This window comes from Ovis aries, chromosome 1, assembly GCF_016772045.2.
Source record: "Ovis aries strain OAR_USU_Benz2616 breed Rambouillet chromosome 1, ARS-UI_Ramb_v3.0, whole genome shotgun sequence".
In the NCBI taxonomy this organism is placed as follows: Eukaryota; Metazoa; Chordata; class Mammalia; order Artiodactyla; family Bovidae; genus Ovis; species Ovis aries.
Genome location: NC_056054.1, coordinates 24,965,230 through 24,989,900, shown reverse-complemented (window position 1 = coordinate 24,989,900; position 24,671 = coordinate 24,965,230). Strand labels below are relative to the sequence as shown.

General features: G+C 38.8%; 1 protein-coding gene across 7 annotated transcripts in view; it reads left to right on the top strand.

Moving 5' to 3' along the window:
* FAF1 (Fas associated factor 1) overlaps nucleotides 1–24,671 on the top strand; it is a 497,312-nt gene that overhangs the window by 440,776 nt on the left and 31,865 nt on the right. For all 7 annotated transcript variants that reach the window (XM_042247840.2, XM_060408829.1, XM_060408824.1 and 4 more), the window contains one exon: nucleotides 11,061–11,276. In XM_042247840.2, coding sequence (XP_042103774.1) covers nucleotides 11,061–11,276 — 216 coding nt within the window. The remainder of the gene's footprint in view (nucleotides 1–11,060; nucleotides 11,277–24,671) is intronic.

Genomic DNA, 24,671 nt, shown 5'->3' with positions numbered 1-24,671 from the left:
TTAATGAAAACATCTCTGCAAAGGCTCAAACAATACATTTTTCTCATAGTTCAGTTTAAAGAACAGATTTTATCATAATTAAAGAAATGTATGGGGCTTCCCTGGTGGCTCAGTGGTAAAGAAACTGCCTGCCTATGCAAGAAGCATGGGTTCAATCCCTGATCTGGGAAGATCCCATGTGCCCCAACTGTTGAGGCTATACTCTTGAGCCCAGGAGCCACAACTACTGAAGCCTGCGTGCCTTAGAGCCCATGCTCTGCAACAAGAGAAGCCACTACAATAAGAAGCCTGTGCACTGCAACTAGAAACTAGCCTCCACACGCCACAGGTAGAGAAAGCCTGTGTAGCAACAAAGGCCTAGCACAGCCAAAAAATAAATTAAAAAAAAATTATTTTTAAAGAAATGTATGAACTACATATCCTTTAAGAAATCTTTCCTGAATATTGTTTCTTGCCACTGAGTTTGGAGTAAGTAGAGAAGGTTTCAACTAAGATTGTTGACTCCCAAGTCTTTTAATCAGTCAGTATTCAGCAAATATTTGTTAATATTTTTGTGTGTACAGATCAATGAATCTGGTACTGTGGGTACTATATAGCAAGTGTGAGACAGCCTGTACGCTCAAGGAACTCACTGTTTAGTACAGGGGGGTAGATGAATACCAAATAACTATAGGAAAATATAATATACATTGTATAAACCAGTAGAATAGCAGGTTGGGAGGAAGATGACCTCTGACTAGGAAGGCAACGAGGAAGACTTAACAGAGGAAGGAAGCTTTGGAGGACTGATAATACACCGGTGGTTAAAGATGAAGTAGAAGAGTATTTTGGATGGATTGAATAGATAGGTGGTTGGACAAATGGCAAAAGGTATGGGCTGGATAATCATGAAAAAAGGGAGAAAGGCATAGGACTTCCTCAGAACTGTAAATGGGCAAATTTGGAACACAGTCTTAATCACTAGAGCTAAGTGCTAGAAGGCCAAGTTTTGGGGAATCATGGGTAGGAAAGAATGGACCCAAAGCTATTCCCTTTTGCTGCTGGTTTCCTCAAACAGAAAATTTTAACATTGCGTTTTTGCCTATCTACCCAGAGTTGGTTCCTTTCAATCTTTATGCCTCCTCAAGTAGAAAATCCTAAGCAGTATTAAAGACCACTAAATGAGAGAACAGAAGAAGATGGAATTAGAAACATTGGCACTTCTCTTCAATTCTCTGATTTAATCTTCACAGCCATCCTACAAAATGGATTATGGGAGATACAATCATTACCACCTTACAGATGAAGAAAATAAGATCATAGCAGGATTTAAAAGCCTATTTTACTCCAAAATCACTGCAGATGGTGATTGCAGCCATGAAATTAAAAGACGCTTACTCCTTGAAAGGAAAGTTATGACCAACCTAGATAGCATATTCAAAAGCAGAGATATTACTTTGCCAACAAGTCAAGACTATGGTTTTTCCAGTGTCATGTATGGATGTGAGAGTTGGACTGTGAAAAAAGCTGAGCACCGAAAAATTGATGCTTTTGAACTGTGGTGTTGGAGAAGACTCTTGCAAGTCCCTTGGACTGCAAGGAAATCCAACCAGTCTATCCTAAAGGAGATCAGTCCTAGGTGTTCATTGGAAGAACTGATGCTGAAGCTGAAACTCCAATACTTTGGCCACCTCATGCAAAGAGTTGACTCATTGGAAAAGACCCTGATGCTGGGAGGGATTGGGAGCAGGAGGAGAAGGGGACGACAGAGGATGAGATGGCTGGATGGCATCACTGACTCGATGGACATGAGTCTGAGTGAACTCCAGGAGTTGGTGATGGACAGGGAGGCCTGGCGTGCTGTGATTCATGGGGTCACAAAGAGTTGGAGATGACTGAGCAACTGAACTGAACTGAACCTAGCATTTGTCTAGTAAAAGCAGAACCAGAACTCCTATCCAGTATTCTTTTTATCTATTACTCTACACAGGAAGAATGAAGGTGGCACCATGAACAGGTTATTAAACTAAAACTATTTTTTTATAGTGTATGTTTTCATCTTAGGTAAGTTGCTTCTTTTCACATAGATAATACCATTACACTGGACCATAATGACAATCAGTTTTGCCATCAGCATGTCACTATCTGAGCAGTTCACTTCAGTTGCTCAGTCGTGTCCGACTCTTTGCAACCCCATGAACCACAGCATGCCAGGCCTCCCTGTCCATCACCAACTCCTGGAGTCCATCCAAACCCATGTCCATTGAGTCGGTGATGCCATCCAACCATCTCATCCTCTGTCGTCCCCTTCTCCTCCTGCCCTCAATCTTTCCCAGCATCGGGGTCTTTTCAAATGAGTCAGCTCTTCGCATCAGATGACCAAAGTATTGGAGTTTCAGCTTCAACATCAGTCCTTCTAATGAACACCCAGGACTGATCTCCTTTAGGATGGACTAGTTGGATATCCTTGTAGTCCAAGGGACTCTCAAGAGTCTTCTCCAACACCACAGTTCAAAAGCATCAATTCTTGAGCAGTTAATGTGTCCTAAACTCTGTGCTGAGCACTTTCTTTTTTTTCTCTCTTTTTTTTTAAGTTTTTATTTTTACTTTATTTTACTTTACAATACTGTATTGGTTTTGCCATACATTGACATGAATCCACCACGGGTGTACATGAGCTCCCAAACATGAACCCCCCTCCCACCTCCCACCTCACATTATCCCTCCAAATCATCCCCATGCACCAGCCCCAAGCATCCTGCATCGTGCATCAAACATAGACTGGCGATTTGTTTCTTACATGATAGTAACATGTTTCAATGCCATTCTCCCAAATCATCCCACCCTCTCCCTCTCCCTCAGAGTCCAAAAGTCCGCTATACACATCTGTGTCTCTTTTGCTTTCTTGCATACAGGGTCATCATTACCATCTTTCTAAATTCCATATATATGTGTTAGTATACTGTATTGGTGTTTTTCTTTCTGGCTTACTTCACTCTGTATGATCGGCTCCAGTTTCATCCATCTCATTAGAACTGACTCAAATGTATTCTTTTTAATAGCTGCATAATACTCCATTGTGTATATGTACCACAGCTTTCTTATCCTTTTATCTGCTGATGGACATCTAGGTTGCTTCCATGTCCTGGCTATTATAAACAGTGCTGCGATGAACATTGGGGTACATGTGTCTCTCTTTCAATTCTGGTTTCCTTGGTGTGTATGCCCAGCAGTGGGATTGTGGCTCCAGGATTGAGTCAGACCAGCAATACCTGTATAAGACATTACACTTATTTGATGATCTCATTTATTATCATGATTTTAAGTACTATCTATACATTTGGCCCCCAAATTTATATCTCCATCTCCTTCCATTCCTCGAACTCCAGATATGAATATGTAATTTCCAGCCCATCATCTCCATTTAGATGTCTGATAGGCATCACAAACTTAACATATCTTAAACTGAACAACTGATCTTACTCTCCCCACCCAATCTTACCGTCCACAGCCTTCCCTATCATAAGTGGAAAATCTGTCCAGTTGTTTGAGCCAAAAAGCTTGGAACTACTCTTAACTTCTCTCTTTCATGTCCCTATTTAACAAATAGGGCAAATCCTGTTGACTCTACCTTCAAAATGTATGTGGAACTCAGATGCTTCTCACTAACCCCACTGCTACCACCCTCACCTAAGCAACCATTTTCTGTTACCTGGATTACTTTAGTATCCTCACAGCTTGACTCCATGCCTCCATTTTGCCTTTCCTGTATGTCTTTTGATACATTCTTCTTAAAACAATTGGCATATTATATCATTTCACATCACTTATCTTCATATCTCAAAATAAAAGCTAAAATCTTTACAGTGATTTCAATCAAAATCCTTGCAGGGTTTTTTTTCTTTTTCTAGACATTCACAAATGGATTCTAAAATTTTTATGAAAAGCCAGTAGAACTAGAATAGCCAAAAATCAGTTTTGAAAGAAAAGAGTAGTGGATTTACACTACTAGAGTTCAAGACAGTATAATCAAGACAGTGTGGGGATTACCAAAATGATTGTGCCATATATCCATGATACAGAACAAAAATCCAGAGATAGATCCACATGTATGGATCATCAGTTGATTTTTGAAAAAGTGCCAAGACAATTCAATGGAGAAAGGATGATCTTTTCAACAAATGATGCTGCAAACTAATAGATATATGGATATATGCAAAACAAAATTGAAGACAAAACAGTAAAAACACTTCCAATCCATATCTTGTGTCATGTTCAATAATTAACTGAAAATGGGTCATGAACCTAATTGTAAAAACTAAAACTATTAAAGCCCTAAAAGGAAACATAGGAGAAAACCTTCATGGTTTTGAGTGAAGCAAAGATTTCTTAGTTCTGACACCAAAAGCACAAGTCAAAAAATAACAAATATTTAGACTTCATCAAAATTAAGAACTTGTGTTCAGAAGACATTGTTAAGAAACTGAAAAGACAAGCCACAGACTGAAAAAAAAGTCATCTTTCTAATATCCAGAATATATAATGAACTCTCAAAACTCAATAATTTTTTTTAAAAACCCTTAGTTTAAAAATGGGCCAAATATTTGAACAGACACTTCACCAAGGAAGTTATACATCAGGGCAAATAAGGATGTGAGAAGATACTCAACATTATTTGTCATTAGGGAAATGCAAATTAATACCACAATAGATACACACTAATTGTCAATAGAATAGCATTTAGAAAAAAAAGGGCAATACCAAGTAGTAGCAAAGATGAAGAGCCACTGGAATGCTCATATATTAATGACGGGCATCATTAATGATAGCACATCCACTTTGGAAAATAATTTGGCACTTTCTTATAAAGTTAAAATGTACATACCATATGACCCAGCAGTCACACCTAGGTATTTATATCAATGAAATGAAACTAACAGAAAAATGTATTTTTATGCAGAAGTCTGTACTCAGATGTCTATATTGGCTTTGTTTGTAATCACCCCAAACTGGAAATAGCTCAAGTGTCCCTCAACTGGAGAAAGAGTAATCAAACTGTAATATAGCTACATAATGGAATACCAATCAGCAATAGGTAGAAGTGAACTACTGATATATTCAACAACATGGATGAATCTCAAATGCATTACATTAAATGAAGGAAGCCATTTATATGACATTTATAACTAAATTTATATAACATTCTGGAAAAGGCAAAACCAGGGATAGAAAACAGGTTGCCTGGGGATAGGGGAATTGGGAGGTAGATGATAGAATTGTTCTTTATATTGATGGCTGATGATGGTTAGACAAATATATGCATTTATCAAAACTCATCAAATTATGCATTTAAAAGGATGAGTTTTACTATATATGTGTGTGTGTGTGAAAGTGGTTTGACTGGTTTGATCTCCTTGCAGTCCAAGGGACTCTCAAGAGTCTTCTCCAACACCACAGTTCAAAAGCATCAGTTCTTTGCCACTCATCGTTCTTTATGGTCCAACTCTCACGTCATTGCGTGACTACTGGAAAAACCATAGCTTTGACTAGATGGGCTGTTGTCAGCGAAGTAACGTCTCGGCTTTTTAATATGCTGTCTAGGTTTGTCATAGCTTTTCTTCCAAGGAAAAGGAAAATGAAAGTCACTCAGTTGTGTCTGACTCTTTGTGACCCCATGGCCTATACAGTCCATGGAATTCTCCAGGTCAGAATACTGGAGTGGGTAGCCTTTCCCTTCTCTTCGGGATCTTCCCAACCCAGGAATTGAACCCAGGTCTCCTGCATTGCAGGCAGATTCTTTACCATCTGAGCCACAAGGGAATCCCAAGAATACTGGAGTGGGTAACCTATCCCTTCTCCAGTGGATCTTCCTGACCCAGAAATCAAACCAAGGTCTCCTGCATTGCAGGCAGATTCTTTACCAACTGAGCTACTATGTATAAATTATACCTAAATTTTTAAATGGGAAAAAAAGTCATTTAATTGGGCTACTCAAGACAAATGATCTAATCACTCTTCTCCTTTACTTCCTCTCTGACTCCAACTCCTACCCCTTTCCACCTGATCATTCTGGCTTAGCATTTACTGTGACTTTTGCATATAATACTTCTCTCAGATGTAAATATGACTCCTTCTCTCCTTTAGGCCTCTACTCACTGAGGCCTATGGTATTTGTATTTATATTTGTACCAAGGTTTATGGTATTTAATGTTCCACTTCCTCCCTTTACCAATACTTCCTGCTCTTTTCTCCATAGTACTCATCATTATGTGGCAAAATGTGTATTTTCTTGTGTGTATATTTGTTGTTTTTCTCCCACCCTATTAAAATGTTGGCCTCATGGAAGCAGAATATTTTATCTGTTTTGTTCCCTCTTATTTTCCCATCACCTAGATGGGAGGTGACACATAGGTGCTCATTTTAAGAGTTCATGGAATTAATGAATGTGAGCTTTAGCCTATTTCACACTCTGCTTCAGCCAGCTATATGTCTATTTGTAACTGACTAGAAGAGAGTGTGCATGTATTTACATATGCATGGGTGGGTGTACGTTAGGCCAGTCTTGGATTATTCTTATTAAAGGTTGGTGTAGGTGTATCCTACACTTTCTGTTTAAAAAACATAATTGTATAGAAACAATCTTTCTTGGATATTTGTCTTTACGGCTTAATTTCACTTCAAAGAGTCCTCATTTCTCATCCCTCAAATGTGAATGCTTTGAATATTCATTTAACTTTAGTGAAACAAAAAGCCCAAGATCAGTTCATATTTCCAACTTACACTAGGTTTCCTCGTTTTGTTACAAACCTGAAATAATGCAAATAAAAAACTGTATTTGTTGAGCAAACAAAAGTTTAACAATAGTGTTTACTATGACTGCTATTCAATTGTAGCTGTCCTTTATGTCATTTGTTTTACCACAGTATTTACTTACACAAGGCCTTTGCTTTTAGCCAGTTTGAAACTGAGCTACTGATGTATTTTTGTTCTTTTTTTGCCAGTAAAACTTGGGTATTCAGATCCCAAGGTTGCTGACTTACCTAGTATCTCTCCATTGTTTTCCACATTGGATCACTGGTGAGGGATATCTGAGGTCTGTTTTCATTCTGGGGAAAAGCCCTGGAGACTGGGTGCATTGAGGAGCAGACATTGTCTGCACAGTGAATGGGGTAATGAGCTACTGTTGTTGATTTGTCTATAGTATAATTGGTTGAGTTCAGATAATAATGTAGCATCTGTTGTTATACTGTGCAAGGAAATGTCAAAATAGAAAGCAGGCAGACAGGTGGATTAAAAGAGAAACAGGAAGAGAAACCAGGAAATATCACATAAGTTCTGATTTAAAGTAGATACAAAAGGATAATGATAACAACAGCAACAGTTGTTGTCCACTGTCATCTGTTGTGCCCAGTGTTACGGTGTGAACTTCAGTACTGGGCACTGCTGACTAATTTGAGTGCTGACCATGGGTCAGCACTTGCTAAGTGTTTTATAAATGTGACTGCATTTTATATAAGCATTGTTATATGGAAGATATTATTGGCCCTGTTAAATAGGGTAACTGAAGTTCATAAAGACTGTCATATGCCTGTTGGCCGGGATTTGAACCTCTGGTTGTCATACCAAAAGCCTGTTTTCTAACCATACATTACATTTAGTAGACTAAATTTTTTAAACAGCAGTGTTAAAAGTCAGGATAGTGATTAACTTTCAGGAAGGTAATTCTAAAGAAGGGGACAAAAGGATTCTGAGAACTTTGATCAGGGTGCTAGTTACACAGAAATGTTCACTTACTGAAAATTTATCAAGTTGTGTATTTAATATATGTGCACTTTTTCGTGTATATTTCAATAAGAACTTTAAAACAATGACAAAATGCAGCTTTTAACAAAAGATGCTGTGTATCAGCTGTGTATAACACTGATTCAAATTTTGTTTTTAAAAGTTTAAAATGTGTATTTAAATGAAAATTAATGAAGATTCTGAGGTGATGAAAAGTTTTAGAAACAGTGGTGATGGCAACGCAACACTGTGAATATACGTAATGCCTCTGGTGGCTGTATCTTGGTGAATCTAGATATTCATTAGTAATGTTTTCTTATCATTTACTCTAGTTTTTACAGTAAATGTATATTACATTTATAATCAGGGAAAATAGTTTAGAAAATATATATAACTAATCCATAGAGGTAGTTTACCCTTTAAATAACTCTTGGTTAGCTGGCCCTTGTAGGACACATGAGGAAACTTAATCTGAACAGTTGATGCTGGAGGAAGTCAATCTCAAAGAAAGGAAACTCGGGGTGTTCAGTTCTTGGTTCCTAGAAATAGAAGCCATGATATTCAGATTCTTTTAGCATTTGCTGAGCACCTACTATGTGCTTGTCACCATACTAAGCACTTTTATATACAGTATTTCAGTTAACATGTTAGTTTATTGCTTCTGTTATCAAATATATATAGTGAGCATCTATTTTGTATACTATGCCCTATAGTTATAATAAAAAGTAATACATTTTCTCACATCCTTACAGAGCCTGCAGGCTAGTGGGAAAGCCATACATTAAACAAGTATCAATAATATAGTATACTGAAAGCTATAATAGACATAATTGGACCTTAATTTTGATGTACATGGGTGCATCTCTTCATTGGGTTTTTAACATATGACAGTGTTACTAAAATAGTTTAATATTTGAAAATATTTTGCTGAAACTCATTGCTGACTCAGAACACTAATATTAGATAAACTTCTACTTGTGGTATCCAAAAAAAAAAGATAAAAGTAAATGATTTAACTTTCTATTCTTCTGATTTTTAAACAATATTTTTGTCTCCATTTCTGAGTATCAATTTCACCATATAAAAAATGAGAGTGTAGGACTATTTAGCCAGTGTAACCCTAAGCAACCATTAACCAAAGCCTGTTCTGTCTCAGACAGCACACTGGGAACTTTACACATGTTGTGTGTATAATCCCATGTTTATAATCCCCTTTGAAGGAAATGGCAACCCACTCCAGTATTCTTGCCTGGAAAATTCCATGGACAGAGGAGCCTGGCAGGCTACAGTCCATGGGATTGCAAAGAGTCGGACATGACTGAGCACACAGGATGAAGTAGGTGATATTAATTCAGTGCTTCCAGAAGGAAAATGACTTCAGTATCATAGAAAAGACTAGATTTTCTATATAGTACAGAAAATGTTAATGCTTTTTTGAAAATACTTCAGTGTAAGAACCAACCAGATTATATAAATAACACAGAAAGTAATTTCTTATTCATACTAGAGTCTGAGCAGAGTTTGTTCTGCTATTAGTTGTTTTAAATATATTTTAACAGGTAATACATTTATATAAGTCAGAAGTAAAATATATTAAACAGCATATTCAGAAAATGCTGTCATTTCTTCCATCCTGTTTATCCCACTTCTATAGGTTACCATTTTTGTGTTTCTTTTTATTACTTTTTAAGTTGATTTTTCTCCAAAGAAGCAGCCTATTTATTGGTTACTAGTTATGTTTTTCTTCTTTTTTTCTAATGTGATTCCTTTATGCTTTTAGTTTTATTTTCTTCTCAGCTTACTTTCCATTTGTTTTATTGAGTTTTTTTTTCTCCTAGTGTTTTAAGCCTCATTCTTATTTTTATTCTTTTCTTTTGAATTATATAAGAATTTTAGGGTTACAAATTTCCTCTGAGTATGGCTTTAACTGAATCCTTTACATTCTAATATGAATATGAAATTTCAGTAGTCATTGTTTTCTAGATAATCTGTAGTTTTCATTTATATTTCCCTTTTTACCTGAGAGTTGTTTAATAGAGTGATTTTTTGTGATTGTTCTTTCTCCAAAGGGAAGAGTGACACCAACTTGGAAAATTGTGTTGAGATTTTAGAAAATGTATATCCCAATTTCTCTCTCTCTCATATTACTTGATTATAATAGTTGTAAATTAACTGGGAGAAATTTTTATTTTTCCTGTTGATGAAAATTGGGAACATGAAAGAGTGAGAGTAACCAGGAACACAACTGGTTACTTTCTGTGAAGCTAAACATGCCAATTCCAGGCTTATTTGTCTAAGGAACCTCCCCCAGTGCTAGGAACAAAATGGTTTTAGTGAGTTTCTGCCATAGGCAGGGACATCAGAGACCTTTAACTTCCTTCTGCTGGAGTATCTTGAATGTGAAATAACACTAGGTTAAGAACTAGAGCCCAGCCCTAGCCATGAGATCTCCCAACAATTTACCCTTAGTTGTTTGAATCTGCCATCTCTAGATCCAGAGATCTGGACTTGGCCAACTCTGACAGTTAAGTGGCAAGGCTGGAACTGGGACCATAGTCTGCTCCAGTAAACCTGGTATTTTAATTTCTTTTCTTTCCATTCCATTTTCTTGTATTGAAGCACAATATATATAACAGAAATCTGCCTTTGTAACCATTTTTAAGTACAATTAAATGGCATGAGTTACATTCACAATTTTGCAACCAGCACCACTATTTCCAAAAATTTTCATCACCCCAAGCAGAATTATCCCTCCATTTCATTGTTAATATCTTATCCAGAATTCTACAAAGTCTTCAGCCATTTCTACTTGGGAAATGTATGTTTTCTCTCTCTTTCGTTCTGTCTCTCCCCCCACCTTCACATTCACATCCCCATGTATGTGTGTGTGTGTGTGTGTGTGTGCGTGCATGCATACGCACACACACGTGCTTTTGAAAATGCTTCTAATAGCCTTAATTCATACTGCAGAAAGGAAGCAATTGGGTGTTTGATACCTATTTCCTCAATCACAAATACTGAGCCTTTCAGTAAAAAATTAATTTCTTTTCTATGTCATTACCTATCAGTTTAATGTGTCATAATGATGGAATTTATTTTAATTACTTGCATATTGGGCTAATATTTAAAAAGGTGAAAAACACGTGATTCTGTTGTTCAAGTATTAGGCTTAGTTAATAAATGGGCAATGACCTTTTGACGGGTTTCTAGAAGCCAGCAGGTTTTTCTAGTGTCTCCCTCCCCCACCCCCCACAGTTCCATCTATCAACAGTTTAACACCTTGTTTTTGCCCTCTTCAGGCCATCAGGCTCTCCTTAGAGCAGGCCTTGCCTCCCGAGCCAAAGGAAGAAAATGCTGAGCCTGTGAGCAAACTGCGGATCCGGACCCCAAGCGGCGAGTTCCTCGAGCGGCGTTTCCTAGCCAGCAATAAGCTCCAGATCGTCTTTGATTTCGTAGCTTCCAAAGGATTTCCGTGGGATGAATTCAAGTTACTGAGTACCTTTCCTAGGAGAGATGTAAGTTCCCACTGCTGTCTTGGGAAGTACATCGGATGGGAGATAAAGCATCATTAAGCCTAGGCAAAGTAGTCCAAGCAAGGTGCCACGGCACAACTTACCACAAAACCAAGCACTCGTGAGTCCTTCTTTGTTCTGCACACCATTCTCTCCTCAGCCTTTGGAGAAAGTATGGCTTCCCAGGCCAGCAGACATGTGCCTAGTAGCCTAGGTAAGGAATTAAGTACCAGGTCTTTCTTCCTTCCTAATGATTTCCCCCTATTCCAGCACTCATACAGGCTTTCCCAAGATCTCATCTCTGTATCCCATAGGAGATCTGAGAATTATGTTCTGAACAACTTAACACTCAGATCAGGGTCAATGATTATAGGTTCACCATGAAAGAGTCATGCTAAACCAAGAATATTTTATAATTTGATAGCTCTTATTAGCCTGGGAAGTCAGGGAGGGTGACCTGAATTCACTGTGTATCTGTATTTCAGTAAGGCTTTTGATAGTCTCTCACAATATTCTGGAGAAAAAGTAGAGAGATATAAATCGACAGTTAGGTAGATTCTTTACTGATTAAGTAGATGTGTCCAGAAACTGCTGGCTAAGAGACTGTCCTCTCCCTGGAAGGAAACAAAGGCTCTATATTTAATCTAATTATTCACCATACATATTGGCAACTTAAATGAAGACATTATCATATTTATGGATTATGAAAAACAAGATTCAGGAAACCCTTAAAATAGTAAAACCTAGAAAAATTTTACAGAAATATGTACATATGGAAAGAGATGACTGCATAGACTTAGAAACAAATTGCTCAAGTTTGAGATGGGAAAATCATGCTTGAATAGAGGTTATTATAGTTAAATTAAGATGAATATATGTTAATAATGTGTTATGACTGCCATCAAAAAGCCAGCTGCATTTTTAGAGGTATAATCCCATCAAGAGAATAACTTAAGTCCTAGTCAACTCTTTACAAAAGTCTTTAGACTCCATGCTGAAACTCCTTGTTGTCACTTGAAGAAATAGGAGCTTCTGTAGAGCAGGGCAGTTAGGAAGAGAAGGAAACAGGAAATCATATCATTTGGGGAAGTATTTTTCTCTGGAGAAGGAGTGGCCATGGGACATGTGATTGTCGTCTTCAGCTGTTTGAAAGCCTACCAATAAAAACTGGAATCTGATTTTGTGTGACTCCAACAATAAAGTAGGACCAGTAAGTTGAAAGTTATTGGGAGGCAAATTTTGTCTTTCTAAGAAAAGAATATTTTGTGTTGTGAGGTAGTGATTTTTCTATTTTTGAAGTTAACAAAGCACTACTAAATTATCCCTTTTTGGCAGTAATGGATATATATGGAGTCATTCCTGGTGTTCCTCCTTTATATGAAAAGGTGCTGAGACTAGCTTATCTCTAAGATACGTTTTAAATCTTGATATTCCGTGACTACATTATGATCTGCTAATGTGAGACTTAATAGCATAGACTTCAACACCAAAACCAAGAATTTGGTCAAGGTTCATCTTCATCATCATCATTCAGTCACTCAGTCATGCCTGAGTCTTCACAATGCCATGGACTACAGCACACCAGGCTTTCCTGTCCTTCACCAATTTAGTCCCTCACATTAGCTATTGGATTTGCAGGATAGAAACAAGCTAGTAGTATATGTTTAGCTCTACCACTCAGCCACAAATCTCTTAAGTAGGATGAAGATCCAACAACTATCTCTAACCCAAGGAGACTAAAGTGGACCTCAGGTGCTGGACATTGTCCCTTCTCTCACCGCCCTCATCTACTACTCCAGCCTCTTCTTATTTTTCCTTATATAAGATATAAAATTTGCATAATGGAACATATGCATGTGTATGCTCTATGGACCACATGGCCAAGTAAGAAACTACCTTAAATTCTAGGGCTGAAGTTGAACTTTAAATGGTGAACACTTAGAAAAAGAGACACTGTCAAGGGGTTCAAGATCAGCCTGGCTCTCATGCTTCTTTCAGGCTATGCTAGACCATGAACATCTCACCTTGGAGAACTTGTATAACTTAGGAGCCAAATTAACCCCTTCCAACACTTGGTTTTAAGTCACCCTTCTGAGCCTCATCTATAATATGAAAGTACTGAAAGAAATGGAATCTATGGACCTTCCTGGCTTTTAAAAGTAACCTTTCTTTCAGATTAATTTTTGAACCTGATTACTGGGAGTATATTAAAAACCAGAGATATTACTTTACCAACAAAGGTCCGTCTAGTCAAGGCTATGGTTTTTCCATTGGTCATATGTGGATGTGAGAGTTGGACTCTAAAGAAAGCTGAGTGCAGAAGAATTGATGCTTTTGAACTGTGGTGTTGGAGAAGACTCTTGAGAGTCCCTTGGACTACAAGGAGATCCAACCAGTCCATCCTAAAGGGGATCAGTCCTGGGTGTTCATTGGAAGGACTGATGTTGAAGCTGAAACTCCAATACTTTGGCCACCTGATGTGAAGGCCAGTTTAGACTAAATTTGGCCCAGTTGCTCAGAGAAAATGTCCAGCCAAAACGGCTTGTTCCTATTAGAGAAATCAAGAGCTTCCCAGTATCCATCACAGGTCCATTTTATGGTCCTTGGTCAACTTGAAATTATCTGCCACAGAATAATTATTCTAAAAGCCTACTCTGATCATTCTTTTTCTTATTTAAAAAATCTTTGGTAGCTTGCTACTCCCTCAGGATAAGTACAGACCCATTAGAATGCTTTTTAAAAACTCATCACAATCTGGCCCACAATTCTACCTCTCCCACCTTAAATCCTGCCTCCCCTTACTTAATTCTGTCACCAGGAGGTAGGATATTGCTCACTTTTCACTAAAGACACAAGAGACTGTCATGTCTTTGTGCTTTTTTATATACTTTGTTCTCTTTTCCTTGAATATCTACCCTTCCCACTTTTCCTGACCCATTTGAACTTGTCTTTTAATGCCTAGTTCAAATGTCACCTCCTCTGGGAAGCCTTCCCCTTCTCTTAAGCTCCTCACTTATGTATCCAGTGCAGTTTAGATTATACATTCCTCTCTCATAGGACTTGTCCTATTGTTCTGTAATTATTTACAGAGACTGTTCATATCATGTTAGTATCTATCTCCCATGAAGTTACCAGCATGATGACTCACACATAAGCATTCAAGTTAATGTTGTCAAGTGTTAATGACCTCAAGTCTGATTGATCCTAAATCCCTGATTCCAGAGTGAACTAGAGAGTCTGTTCCAAATGAGAACAGATGCCATAGGCCCACCCAGATTCCAGACCCACACCTAAACCCAGAAAGCCCACCCAGGACTCATTAGACCTCCTAGAGCTAGGGGTGGGATGAGAGTTAATGGCCCTTCATCCTTCTCTGAATGCTCTTTCAAGTCGAATGAGTAGTGTTTTTGCAAGGCTATTCTGTAACAGCCATCTGTGTCTGCAAGGATTAGGATCTAATTTGTAAAAGTCATCTTAAATTACAGCCAAACTAAAGACTGTTAAAAAGCACGTCTTAAGACCTTGCCTTTTTAATAACAAATAACATAAGAGTTAACTCTAGAAGTCTTATTGTGTCTTCAGCCTTTTCTCCACAAAGCAGAGACGGGTTTCTCACCAGAGGACCTGTTACACATTTTTCTGTGCCCCTCCCCCTGCCCCCCCAATCAAAACAATACTTCATGTTAAGATTTCCCAGCTGTCCCAACTATTTACTAAATGTCTGCTGGGTATACCACTGAACTGAGTGCTGTGGGACAACCAAAATAGCAGCAGACACAGGCCTTCCTGGGAGAAGCTGATTATCAAGATGCTGAGAACACTGAGTTATTTGTTTGTTTAGTTGTGTTGTCTACCATTTTGCTAATGACACTTACTGGGAAAAGAAGTAATATTCATTTCAGAGCTGCCATCATTAGGCCCTACCTCATCGGTATGTCAGAGCCATATGAACATCATTGGCCCATTTGCCTTACTCAGGCATACCCAGGCAGTGAGGTAATTGAGTCTAAATACTGAAGAATGAGACTGACCCCCACTGTTCCTCACCCTGCCTTGGAATGGGACTAAGGGATCCCTGCCAGCTCCCCTTTGCCCTCTGCAGTTGTCTGGCGCCACTCAGTGTAAAGTTGTCAGTATCCCCCAGCCTTCCTCTTCCTTTTTCTTGCCTCCTTTCTTTCCCACCCCTCCATCTTCTTTCCAGTCCTGTTTTACCCTTATTACCCTCTCCTCCTTGTTTTCACTCTTCCCTTCATTTTTTGTTTTCTTAATCCCACAGCTCTTCTTCCTGCCTCCTGTCCTTCCCTTCTTTTCCCTACTCATATCCACCTGCAACTGGAATGTGAGGTCTTACTATTTATCAGATGAGTACAGACTACTGCTAAATGAGGATGGGGATGACAGGTGAGCTTCAGAACTGGTGACCTGCGTGCCTTGCCACTTGCATAATCACACAGCCCCCATTCTTGCCCCAAGAACATCTCTTCCTCTAGATCTGTAGCTATGAGTCCCCAAAACAGTGAAGATTTGTTTAAATGAGCCGGGAGGGAAGCCTTACAAATTTAGGGTATACAGATTCCTTCCTCTGTCACCCATCCCCCTTTACTACACTAAGCACCGAGCACTAAGCTCAGTACTGAGAACACAGTATTAAAAAACAATGACATAGTTCTTACCCTTGTCAAACTTAACAGTCTGTATCCACAAGCTACTGCTGGATGACTTTAGAGTTTATTGATAATACAAGGATATCCTATTTACCACCATAAGAAAATAAAAATAGGTTATTGGCATTTCATTCTTCTAGTCATTCTTTCATAGAGTAAAACAGTTGCTGAGCAACCAGTCAGCCAGCCTCCATACCAGACACTAATGACAGAGAAATAAAGAAATTGTTACTGACCTTAGAGAATTCAGACTTCCCTGATGGCTCAGACAGTAAAAGCATCTGTCTACAATGCGGGAGACCTGGGTTCAGTCCCTGAGTTAGGAAGATCCCCTGGAGAAGGAAATGGCTATCCACTCCAGGACTATTGCCTGGAAAATCCCATGGACAGAGGAGCCTGGTAGGCTACAGTCCATGGGGTCACAAAGAGTCAGACACGACTGAGCAATTTCACTTTCTTTTAAAGAGTTCACATTCTAGTAAAAACACATATGTAAAGCAAACTGCATTACGAATCATACAAACAGTTGGAAGGATAGGTAATTTCAGCCTGCAATGATAAGACTTCATAAAGGAAATGAATTTGACCTGAGCCTTTCACAGAGAGCTGTTGGGTGAATGAAAGTGAAATAGATTAGTTAAAAGTGATGCTTTTAATAAAAATTTTAGTGTAGTTAGACCTGTATCTGAATCCCACCTCATCACATACTTGTTTTATGACATTGAGCAACTTACTTGGCCCTGCTGAACTTTTATTTTTTTCACTTTTAAAAGAGAATAATAATACCTGGCTCAGAGAATTATGGCAGAAAGTGAAGAGGAACTAAAAAGCCTCTTGATGAAAGTGAAAGAGGATAGTGAAAAGTTGGCTTAAAGCTCAACATTCAGAAAACGAAGATCATGGCATCTGGTCCCATCACTTCATGGCAAATAGATGGGGAAACAGTGGAAACAGTGTCAAACTTTATTTTTTTTGGCTCCAAAATCACTGCAGATGGTGATTGCAGCCATGAAATTAAAAGATGCTTACTCCTTGGAAGGAAAGTTATGACCAACCTAGATAGCATATTCAAAAGCAGAGACATTACTTTGTCAACAAAAGTCCATCTAGTCAAGGCTATGGTTTTTCCCGTGGTCATGTATGGATGTGAAAGTTAGACTGTGAAGAAAGCTGAGTGCCAAAGAATTGATGCTTTTGAACTATGGTGTTGGAGAAGACTCTTGAGAGATCCAACCAGTCCATCCTAAAGGAGATCAGTCCTGGGTGTTCATTGGAAGGACTGATGCTGAAGCTGAAACTCCAATACTTTGGCCACCTCATGCGAAGAGTTGACTCATTGGAAAAGACCCTGAGTTAGATTGAGTTTGATTAAAAACAAACAAATAAACCAAAAAAAAGAACCAGAAGGAAAAACCTTAATGTCATTTAACTACCTATATCTTAAAAGCATCGATTTCATGGTAAAGCAAGATGAAGCATCGAATCAATGAAATGCATGAAAGTTGCAATGCTGAGCTTGTTCCATTCCCTTCAGATACTTTACATCACCAATCTAATTTGAGATTTTCTAGTATCTTTAAGTTATCAAGACTCAGAGAATAGGAACTATGACTGTGGAATGGAATGCAACTAGTATCTAGTAGGTTATAATATTATTTCTGCGTCTAGTTCAATTCAGTTCACTCGCTCAGTCATGTCCAACTCTGCAACCCATGGACTGCAGCACACCAGGCCTCCCTGTCCATCACCAACTCCCAGAGCTTACTCAAACTCGTGTCCGTTGAGTTGGTGATGCCATCCAACCATCTCATCCTCTGTCATCCCCTCCTCCTCCTGCCATCAGTCTTTCCCAGCATCAGGGTCTTTTCCAATGAGTCAGCTCTTCACACCAGGTGGCCAAAGTGTTGGAGTTTCAGCTTCAGCGTCAGTTCTTCCAATAAATATTCAGGACTGATCTCCTTTAGGACTGACTGGTTGGATCTCCTTGCAGTCTAAGGGACTCTCAAAAGTCTTCTCCAACACCACAGTTCAAAAGCATCAATTCTTAGGCACTCAGCTTTCTTTATGGTCCAACTCTCAATCCATCCATGACTACCAAAAAACCATAGCTTTGACTAAATGGACCTTTGTTGGCAGAGTAGTGTCTCGCTTTTTTTTTTTTTTTTCATTGAAGGATAATTGCTTTACAGAATTTTGTTGTTTTCTGTCAAACTGCAACATGAATCAGCCATAGGTATACATATAGTCCCTCCCTTGTGAACCTCCCTCCCATCCCACCCCTCTAGGTTGATACAGAGCCCCTGTCTGAGTGTCCTGAGCCATACAGCAAATTCCCATTGGCTATCTATTTTACATAGGGTAATGTCAGTTTCCATGTTACTCTTTCCATACATCTCACTCTCTCTTCCCCTCTCCTCATGTCTATAAGTCTATTCTCTATGTCTGTTTCTCCATTACTGCCCTGAAAATAAATTCTTCAGCACCATTTTTCTAGATTCCGTATATGTGCATTAGAATATGATATTTATCTTTCTCTTTCTGACTCACTTCACTCTGTATAATAGGTGCTAGGTTCATCCACCTCATCAGAACTGACTCAGATGTGTTCCTTTTTATGGCTGAGTAATATTCCATTGTGTATATGTACCACAATTTCTTTATCCATTCATCTGTCGGTGGGCATCTAGGTTGCTTCCATGTTCTAGCTATTGTAAATAGTGCTGCAATGAACAGTAGAATACATGTGTCTTTTTCAACCCTGGTTTCTTCAGGGTACATGCCTAGGAGTGGGATTGCTGGGTCATATGGTGGTTTTATTCCTAGTTTTTTAAGGAATCTCCATACTGTCTTCCGTAGGACTGTATTGATTTACATTCCCACCAACAATGCAAGAGCATTCCCTTTTCTCTGCACTCTCTCCTGCATTTATTGTTTACAGACTTTTTGATAATGCCCATTCTGACCAGTGTGAGGTGATATCTCATTGTAGTTTTGATTTGCATTTTTCTAATAACAAGCAATGTTGAACATCTTTTCATGTTTTTGTTAGCCATCTGTATGTCTTTGGAGAAATGTCTGTTTAGGTCTTTTTACCACTTTTTGATTGGATTGTTTGTTTTTCTAGCTTTGAGTTGTACGAGCTGCTTGTATATTTTGGAAATTAACCCTTTGTTAATTGTTTCATTTGCTATGATTTTCTCCCATTGACAGTTGTATTTTTACCTTGCTTTCACCTGTGCAAAAGCTTTTAAGTTTAATCAGGTCCCACTTGTTTACTTTCGTTTTTATTTCCGTTACTCTAGGAGGTGGGTCATAGAGGATCTTGCTTTGATTTATGTCATCAAGTGTTCTGCCTATGTTTTCCTCTAAGAGTTTTATCATTTCTGGTCTTACATTTAGGTCTTTAATCCAATTTGAGTTTATCTTTGTGTTAGGAAGTGTTCTAATTTCATTCTTTTACATGTAGCTGTGCATTTTTCCTAGAACCGTTTATTGAAGAGGCTATCTTTGTCAATGTATATTCTTGCCTCCTTTGTTAAGAATAAGGTACCCATAGGTGCATAGGTTTATGTCTGGGCTTTCTATCTTGTTCCATTGGTATATATTTCTGTTGTTGTGCCAGTACCATAGTGTCTTGATGACGGTAGCTTTGTAGTATAATCTGAGGTCAGGAAAGTTTATTCCTCCAGCTCCATTCTTCTTTCTCAAGACTGCTTTGGCTAGTCAACATCTTTGATGTTTCCATACAAAGTGTGGAAAATTCTTCAAGAGACAGGAATACCTGACCACCTCACCTGCCTCCTGGGAAATCTATATGCAGGTTAAGAAGCAACACTTAGAACTGGACATGGAACAATAGACTGGTTCCAAATAGGAAAAGGAGTCCATCAAGGCTGTATATTGTCACCCTGCTTATTTAACTTCTATGCAGTGTACATCATGAGAAATGCTGGGCTGGATGAAGCACAAGCTGGAATCAAGATTGCCAGGAGAAATATCAGTAACCTCAGATATGCAGATGACACCACCCTTATGGCAGAAAGTGAGGAAGAGCTAAAAGAGACTCTTGATGAAAGGGAAAGAGGAGAGTGAAAAAGTTGGCTTAAAGCTCAACATTCAGAAAACTAAGATCATGGCATCTTGTCCCATCACTTCATGGGAAATAGATGGGGAAACAGTGGAAACAGTGTCAGACTTTATTTTTGGGGGCTCCAAAATCACTGCAGATGGTGACTGCAGCAATGAAATTAAAAGATACTTATTCCTTGGAAGAAAAGCTATGGCCAACCTAGGCAGCATATTAAAAAGCAGAGACATTACTTTGTCAACAAAGGTCTGTCTAGTCAAAGCTATGGTTTTTCCAGTAGTCATGTATGGATATGAGAGCTGGGCTATAAGGAAAGCTGAGCTCTGAAGAATTGATGCTTTTGAACTGTGGTGTTGGAGAAGACTCTTGAGAGTCCCTTGGACAGCAAGGAGATTCAACCAGTCCATCCTGAAAGAAATCAATCCTGAATATTTATTGGAAAGACTAATGCTGCAGCTGAAACTCCAATACTTTGGACACCTGATGCGAAGAAGTGACTCATTGGAAAAGACCCTGATACTGGGAAAGATTGAAGGCAGGAGCAGGAGGGGAAGACAGAGGATGACGTGGTTGGATGGCATTACTGACTCAATGGACATGAGTTTGAGTAAACTCTGGGAGTTGCTGATAGACAGGAAGGCCTGGCATGCTGCAGTCCATGGGGTCGCAAAGAGTCAGACATGACTGACTGAACTAACCTGAACTGAATGAATTGTGAAATTTTTGTTCTTGTTCTGTGAAAAATGCGCTTGGTAATTTGATAGGGATCACGTTGAATCTGTAGATTGCATTTGGTAGTATAGTCATTTTCACAATATTGATGCTTCCTATCCAGGAACATGGAATATCCCTCTATCTGTTTATGTCATCTGTGCTTTCTTTCATCAGTGTCTTATAATTTTCTGTGTACAGTGTTTCTGTCTCCTTAGGTAAGTTTCAGTTCAGTTCAGTCGCTCAGTCGTGTCCGACTTTTTGCTACCCCATGAACCACAGCACGCCAGGCCTCCCTGTCCATCACCAACTCCCGGAGTCCACCCAAACCCCTGTCCATTGTGTCAGTGATGCCATCCAACCATCTCATCCTCTGTCGTCCCCTTCTCCTGCCTTCAATCTTTCCCAGCATCAGGGTCTTTTCAAATGAGGCAGCTCTCTGCATCAGGTGACCAAAGTATTGGAGTTTCAGCTTCAATATCAGTCCCTCCAATTTACACCCAGGACTGATCTCCTTTAGAATGGACTGGTTGGATCTCCTTGCAATCCAAGGGACTCTCAAGTCTTCTCCAACACCACAGTTCAAAGGCATCAATTCTTCGGCACTCAGCTTTCTTCACAGTCCAACTCTCACATCCATACATGACTACTGGAAAAACCATAGCCTTGACTAGATGGACCTTTGTTGGCAAAGTAATGTCCCTGCTTTTTAATATGCTGTCTAGGTTGGTCATAACTTTCCTTACAAGGAGCAAACGTCTTTTAATTTCATGGCTGCAATCACTATCCGCAATGATTTTGGAGCCCAGAAAAATAAAGTCAGCCACTGTTTCCCCATCTATTTGCCATGAAGTGATGGGACTGGATGCCATGATCTTAATTTTTTGAATGTTGAGTTTTAAACCAGCTTTTTTCGCTCTCCTCTTTCACCTTCATCAAGAGGCTCTTTAGATCCTCTTTACTTTCTGCCATGAAAGAGGTATCGTCTGCATATCTGAGGTTGTTGATACTTCTCCTGGCAATCTTGACTCCAGCCTGTGAATCATCCAGCCCAGCATTTTCATATGATGTACTCTGCATATAAGTTAAATAAGCAGGCTTACAATATACAGCCTTAATGTACTCCTTTCCCAATTTTGTATGCATTATCATTTAATCCAAAAAATTATTCTAAAGGTCAGTATTCATACAGTCCTCAGACACAAAATAGGTTATGTACCTTGCCCAATGTCATAGTAAATATCCGAACCAAATATAAACCTAAGTGTGTATGATTCTAGAGACTGTTCTCCTGCCTCTTGAGCCAAGTAAGGAATGAATTAGTGAGATAATTTATGGTCAAAAAAATGCTCCTGATGTGTAAATGAAGCCCAGTTTTATACATTTGGGAAAGTTTCATTATCTCTGATTTCTTTATATTATCCTTGTAATTTTTATTCCTGAGTCACAGCCAGATGTAGCTAAAATATACACTTAGTTGTATTTCTTACTCTGTTTATCCAGGCACTGTGCTAAGTGCTAAGGAATGGAGCACAGTCCTTCCTTTGAGAATATTCTCACCTCTCATATAAATAATCTTCACAGTGCGGTTTACATAGTAAGTCCTAAGAGTATTTCATACTGAAGGGGCAAAAGAAGTCAGAGCTGGCCTGGATGACCAAGAAAAGTTTTGTAAAGGAGGAAGCAGATAAACAAAATTTTAGATGATAGGATTTTTGGTAGGCTGATAGAGGGAGAACATTCTGCAGCCTGTGGGCCAGCTTGAGGAAAGAAGCTAATGTTGGAAAGTTCAAGGCATGGTTAGGCATTGGAGCATAGAACAGATTGATTAAAATATGGGGTTTGTATCATAAAGTTCTGAGAAAAGACTGATGGGGGATTATATAAAACCTCAAATATCAGGAAAGGGAGCTTGTTCCATGAGTAGATTGTTGAACAAAGGAAAGACTTGGTAGTCATGGTTATCTTCAATGTAAGATTACCCCTACATTACTCCATAATGTATAAATTCACATTCCCTGGCACATAGTACATGCTCAGTAAGTGTCAAATCTCTGATCTCTGTCTGTGCTCAATATCTAAGTGATCTCATTAATCTTGTAGCTTCAAATACTTTGTATATAGGTATAGCTCCATATTCCAGCCCAGGCTTTCTCCTAAACTCCAGATGTTTACACGTACAACTACCTGCTTAACATCTCCACTTTATGTCTGACTGGCATCTCAAGTTAAACAATCAAAACTAAACTCTTGATTTCCTCCCTTCCCCAAACCTGCTTCTCTCATAGTCATCCATATCTCATTAAATGACAACTTCACTCTTCTTGTTTAGTCCCCAAACCTCAGGTTCATCCTTGGTTTCTCTCTCATTTTGCTATCCATCTCATGAGCAAATTTCGTTGATTTTACCTTCAAAATACATTCAGAAGCTACTTCTCACTGCTTCCACAAATAAATGTTAGTCTAAATCACTGTCACCTCTTGTCTAGTTTACTGTAATGGTGTCCTAACTGGCCATTCTGCCTCCACCCGTGCACCCTCCCCCTTTCAGTCTCTTTTTCTGAAAAACAGTAACAGTTTGTTTTTGTTTTTTTTAAATATAAGGCAGAACATGTCATTTCTCTTTTCAAAACCCTATAATGGCGTCCCATCTAGTTCTGAGTTTTTGAAAGGCCTCTCTGATGAGACTCCTTGGCATTCCTCTCACCCCACTGAATCTTTTGCAGTCACCCTGGCATCCTTGTTGCTTGTTTAAAGCCATGGAGCATTTTCCCACTTTGGATGTTTGCACTTGTATTTTCTTCCTCTGGATCCATAGTACCTGTGCTGTTACTTCCTTTAGACCTCTGCTCAGATACTGCCTTTCCACTGAGGCCTTTTCTCACCAACTCACATTAAGAAAACAGTTCTCCTTCCCTCTTCTCTGTCCCCACCTTCCCTAAGCTGCCAAAATGGCAATCCCTATGCCTCTTAGCCTGCTTTTTTTCCTCCTACACTGAACTGATCACTATCTGACATAGATAATAATAGATATTTACTTGTTTATTGTCTGCACCCTACCAGAATGAAAGCTTTTTGAAGGCAGGAACTTTGCTTGTTCACTGCTGTGTACCTGGCACTTAGAACAGTACCTGGAAGTAACTGATACTCAGTAAATAACTATCTATTGAATAAAGTAGACAAACAACCTGTGAAGTAATAATAATGCTATCTACCACTGTGTGAGTTCCCACCATGTGTTGGGAAGCTATGCTCTGCACTGGACAGGTATCATTTAATTGAATCCTTACAACAACCCTATGAGACTGCTATTATTGTTACTTTATAATTGAAAAAAATTAAAGGCATAAAGAACCAAGTTAAAAACCCAGGTCCAGAATATGTTATATCAAGCAGGCAAATATTATCTCTATTTTACAGATATAGAAACTGAAATTCTTTCAGTGTTTTGACCAAGATCACATATCCAGAGAATGGCAGAGCTGGAAATTAAATATGAGGGTCCTTATTCTTTTTCTTACATATCTCACTGGCAGTTTGGAGAGATGAATTGACATGGAGAAAGACTGAAGCCAGAAGAATAGTCAGGGGATGTCACAATGCTTAAAATAGGATTGATAAAAATGCAACTAAACAGGGAGAAATCAGAGAGATGGTTGTAGGTATGTAAAGTCCAATGCTTAGACTATAAATATTGTGATAAATGGTTCCACAGCTCTTCCTCCCTTTTCTGTTCTTGGAGTCAGACAGATCTTCGTTCTCATGTTGGCACTTCTGTCCATTTGCTGAGTTACACTGAGTAAGTGATTTATTTTCTATATTTCAGTTACTTCATCTTTCAAGTGAGGATAATGTGCATCTTCACAGATACACTGTGATGATAAGATCAAAAGTGGTAATGAGAACACTTAGTAGACAGCAGAGGGCCATGCCGTT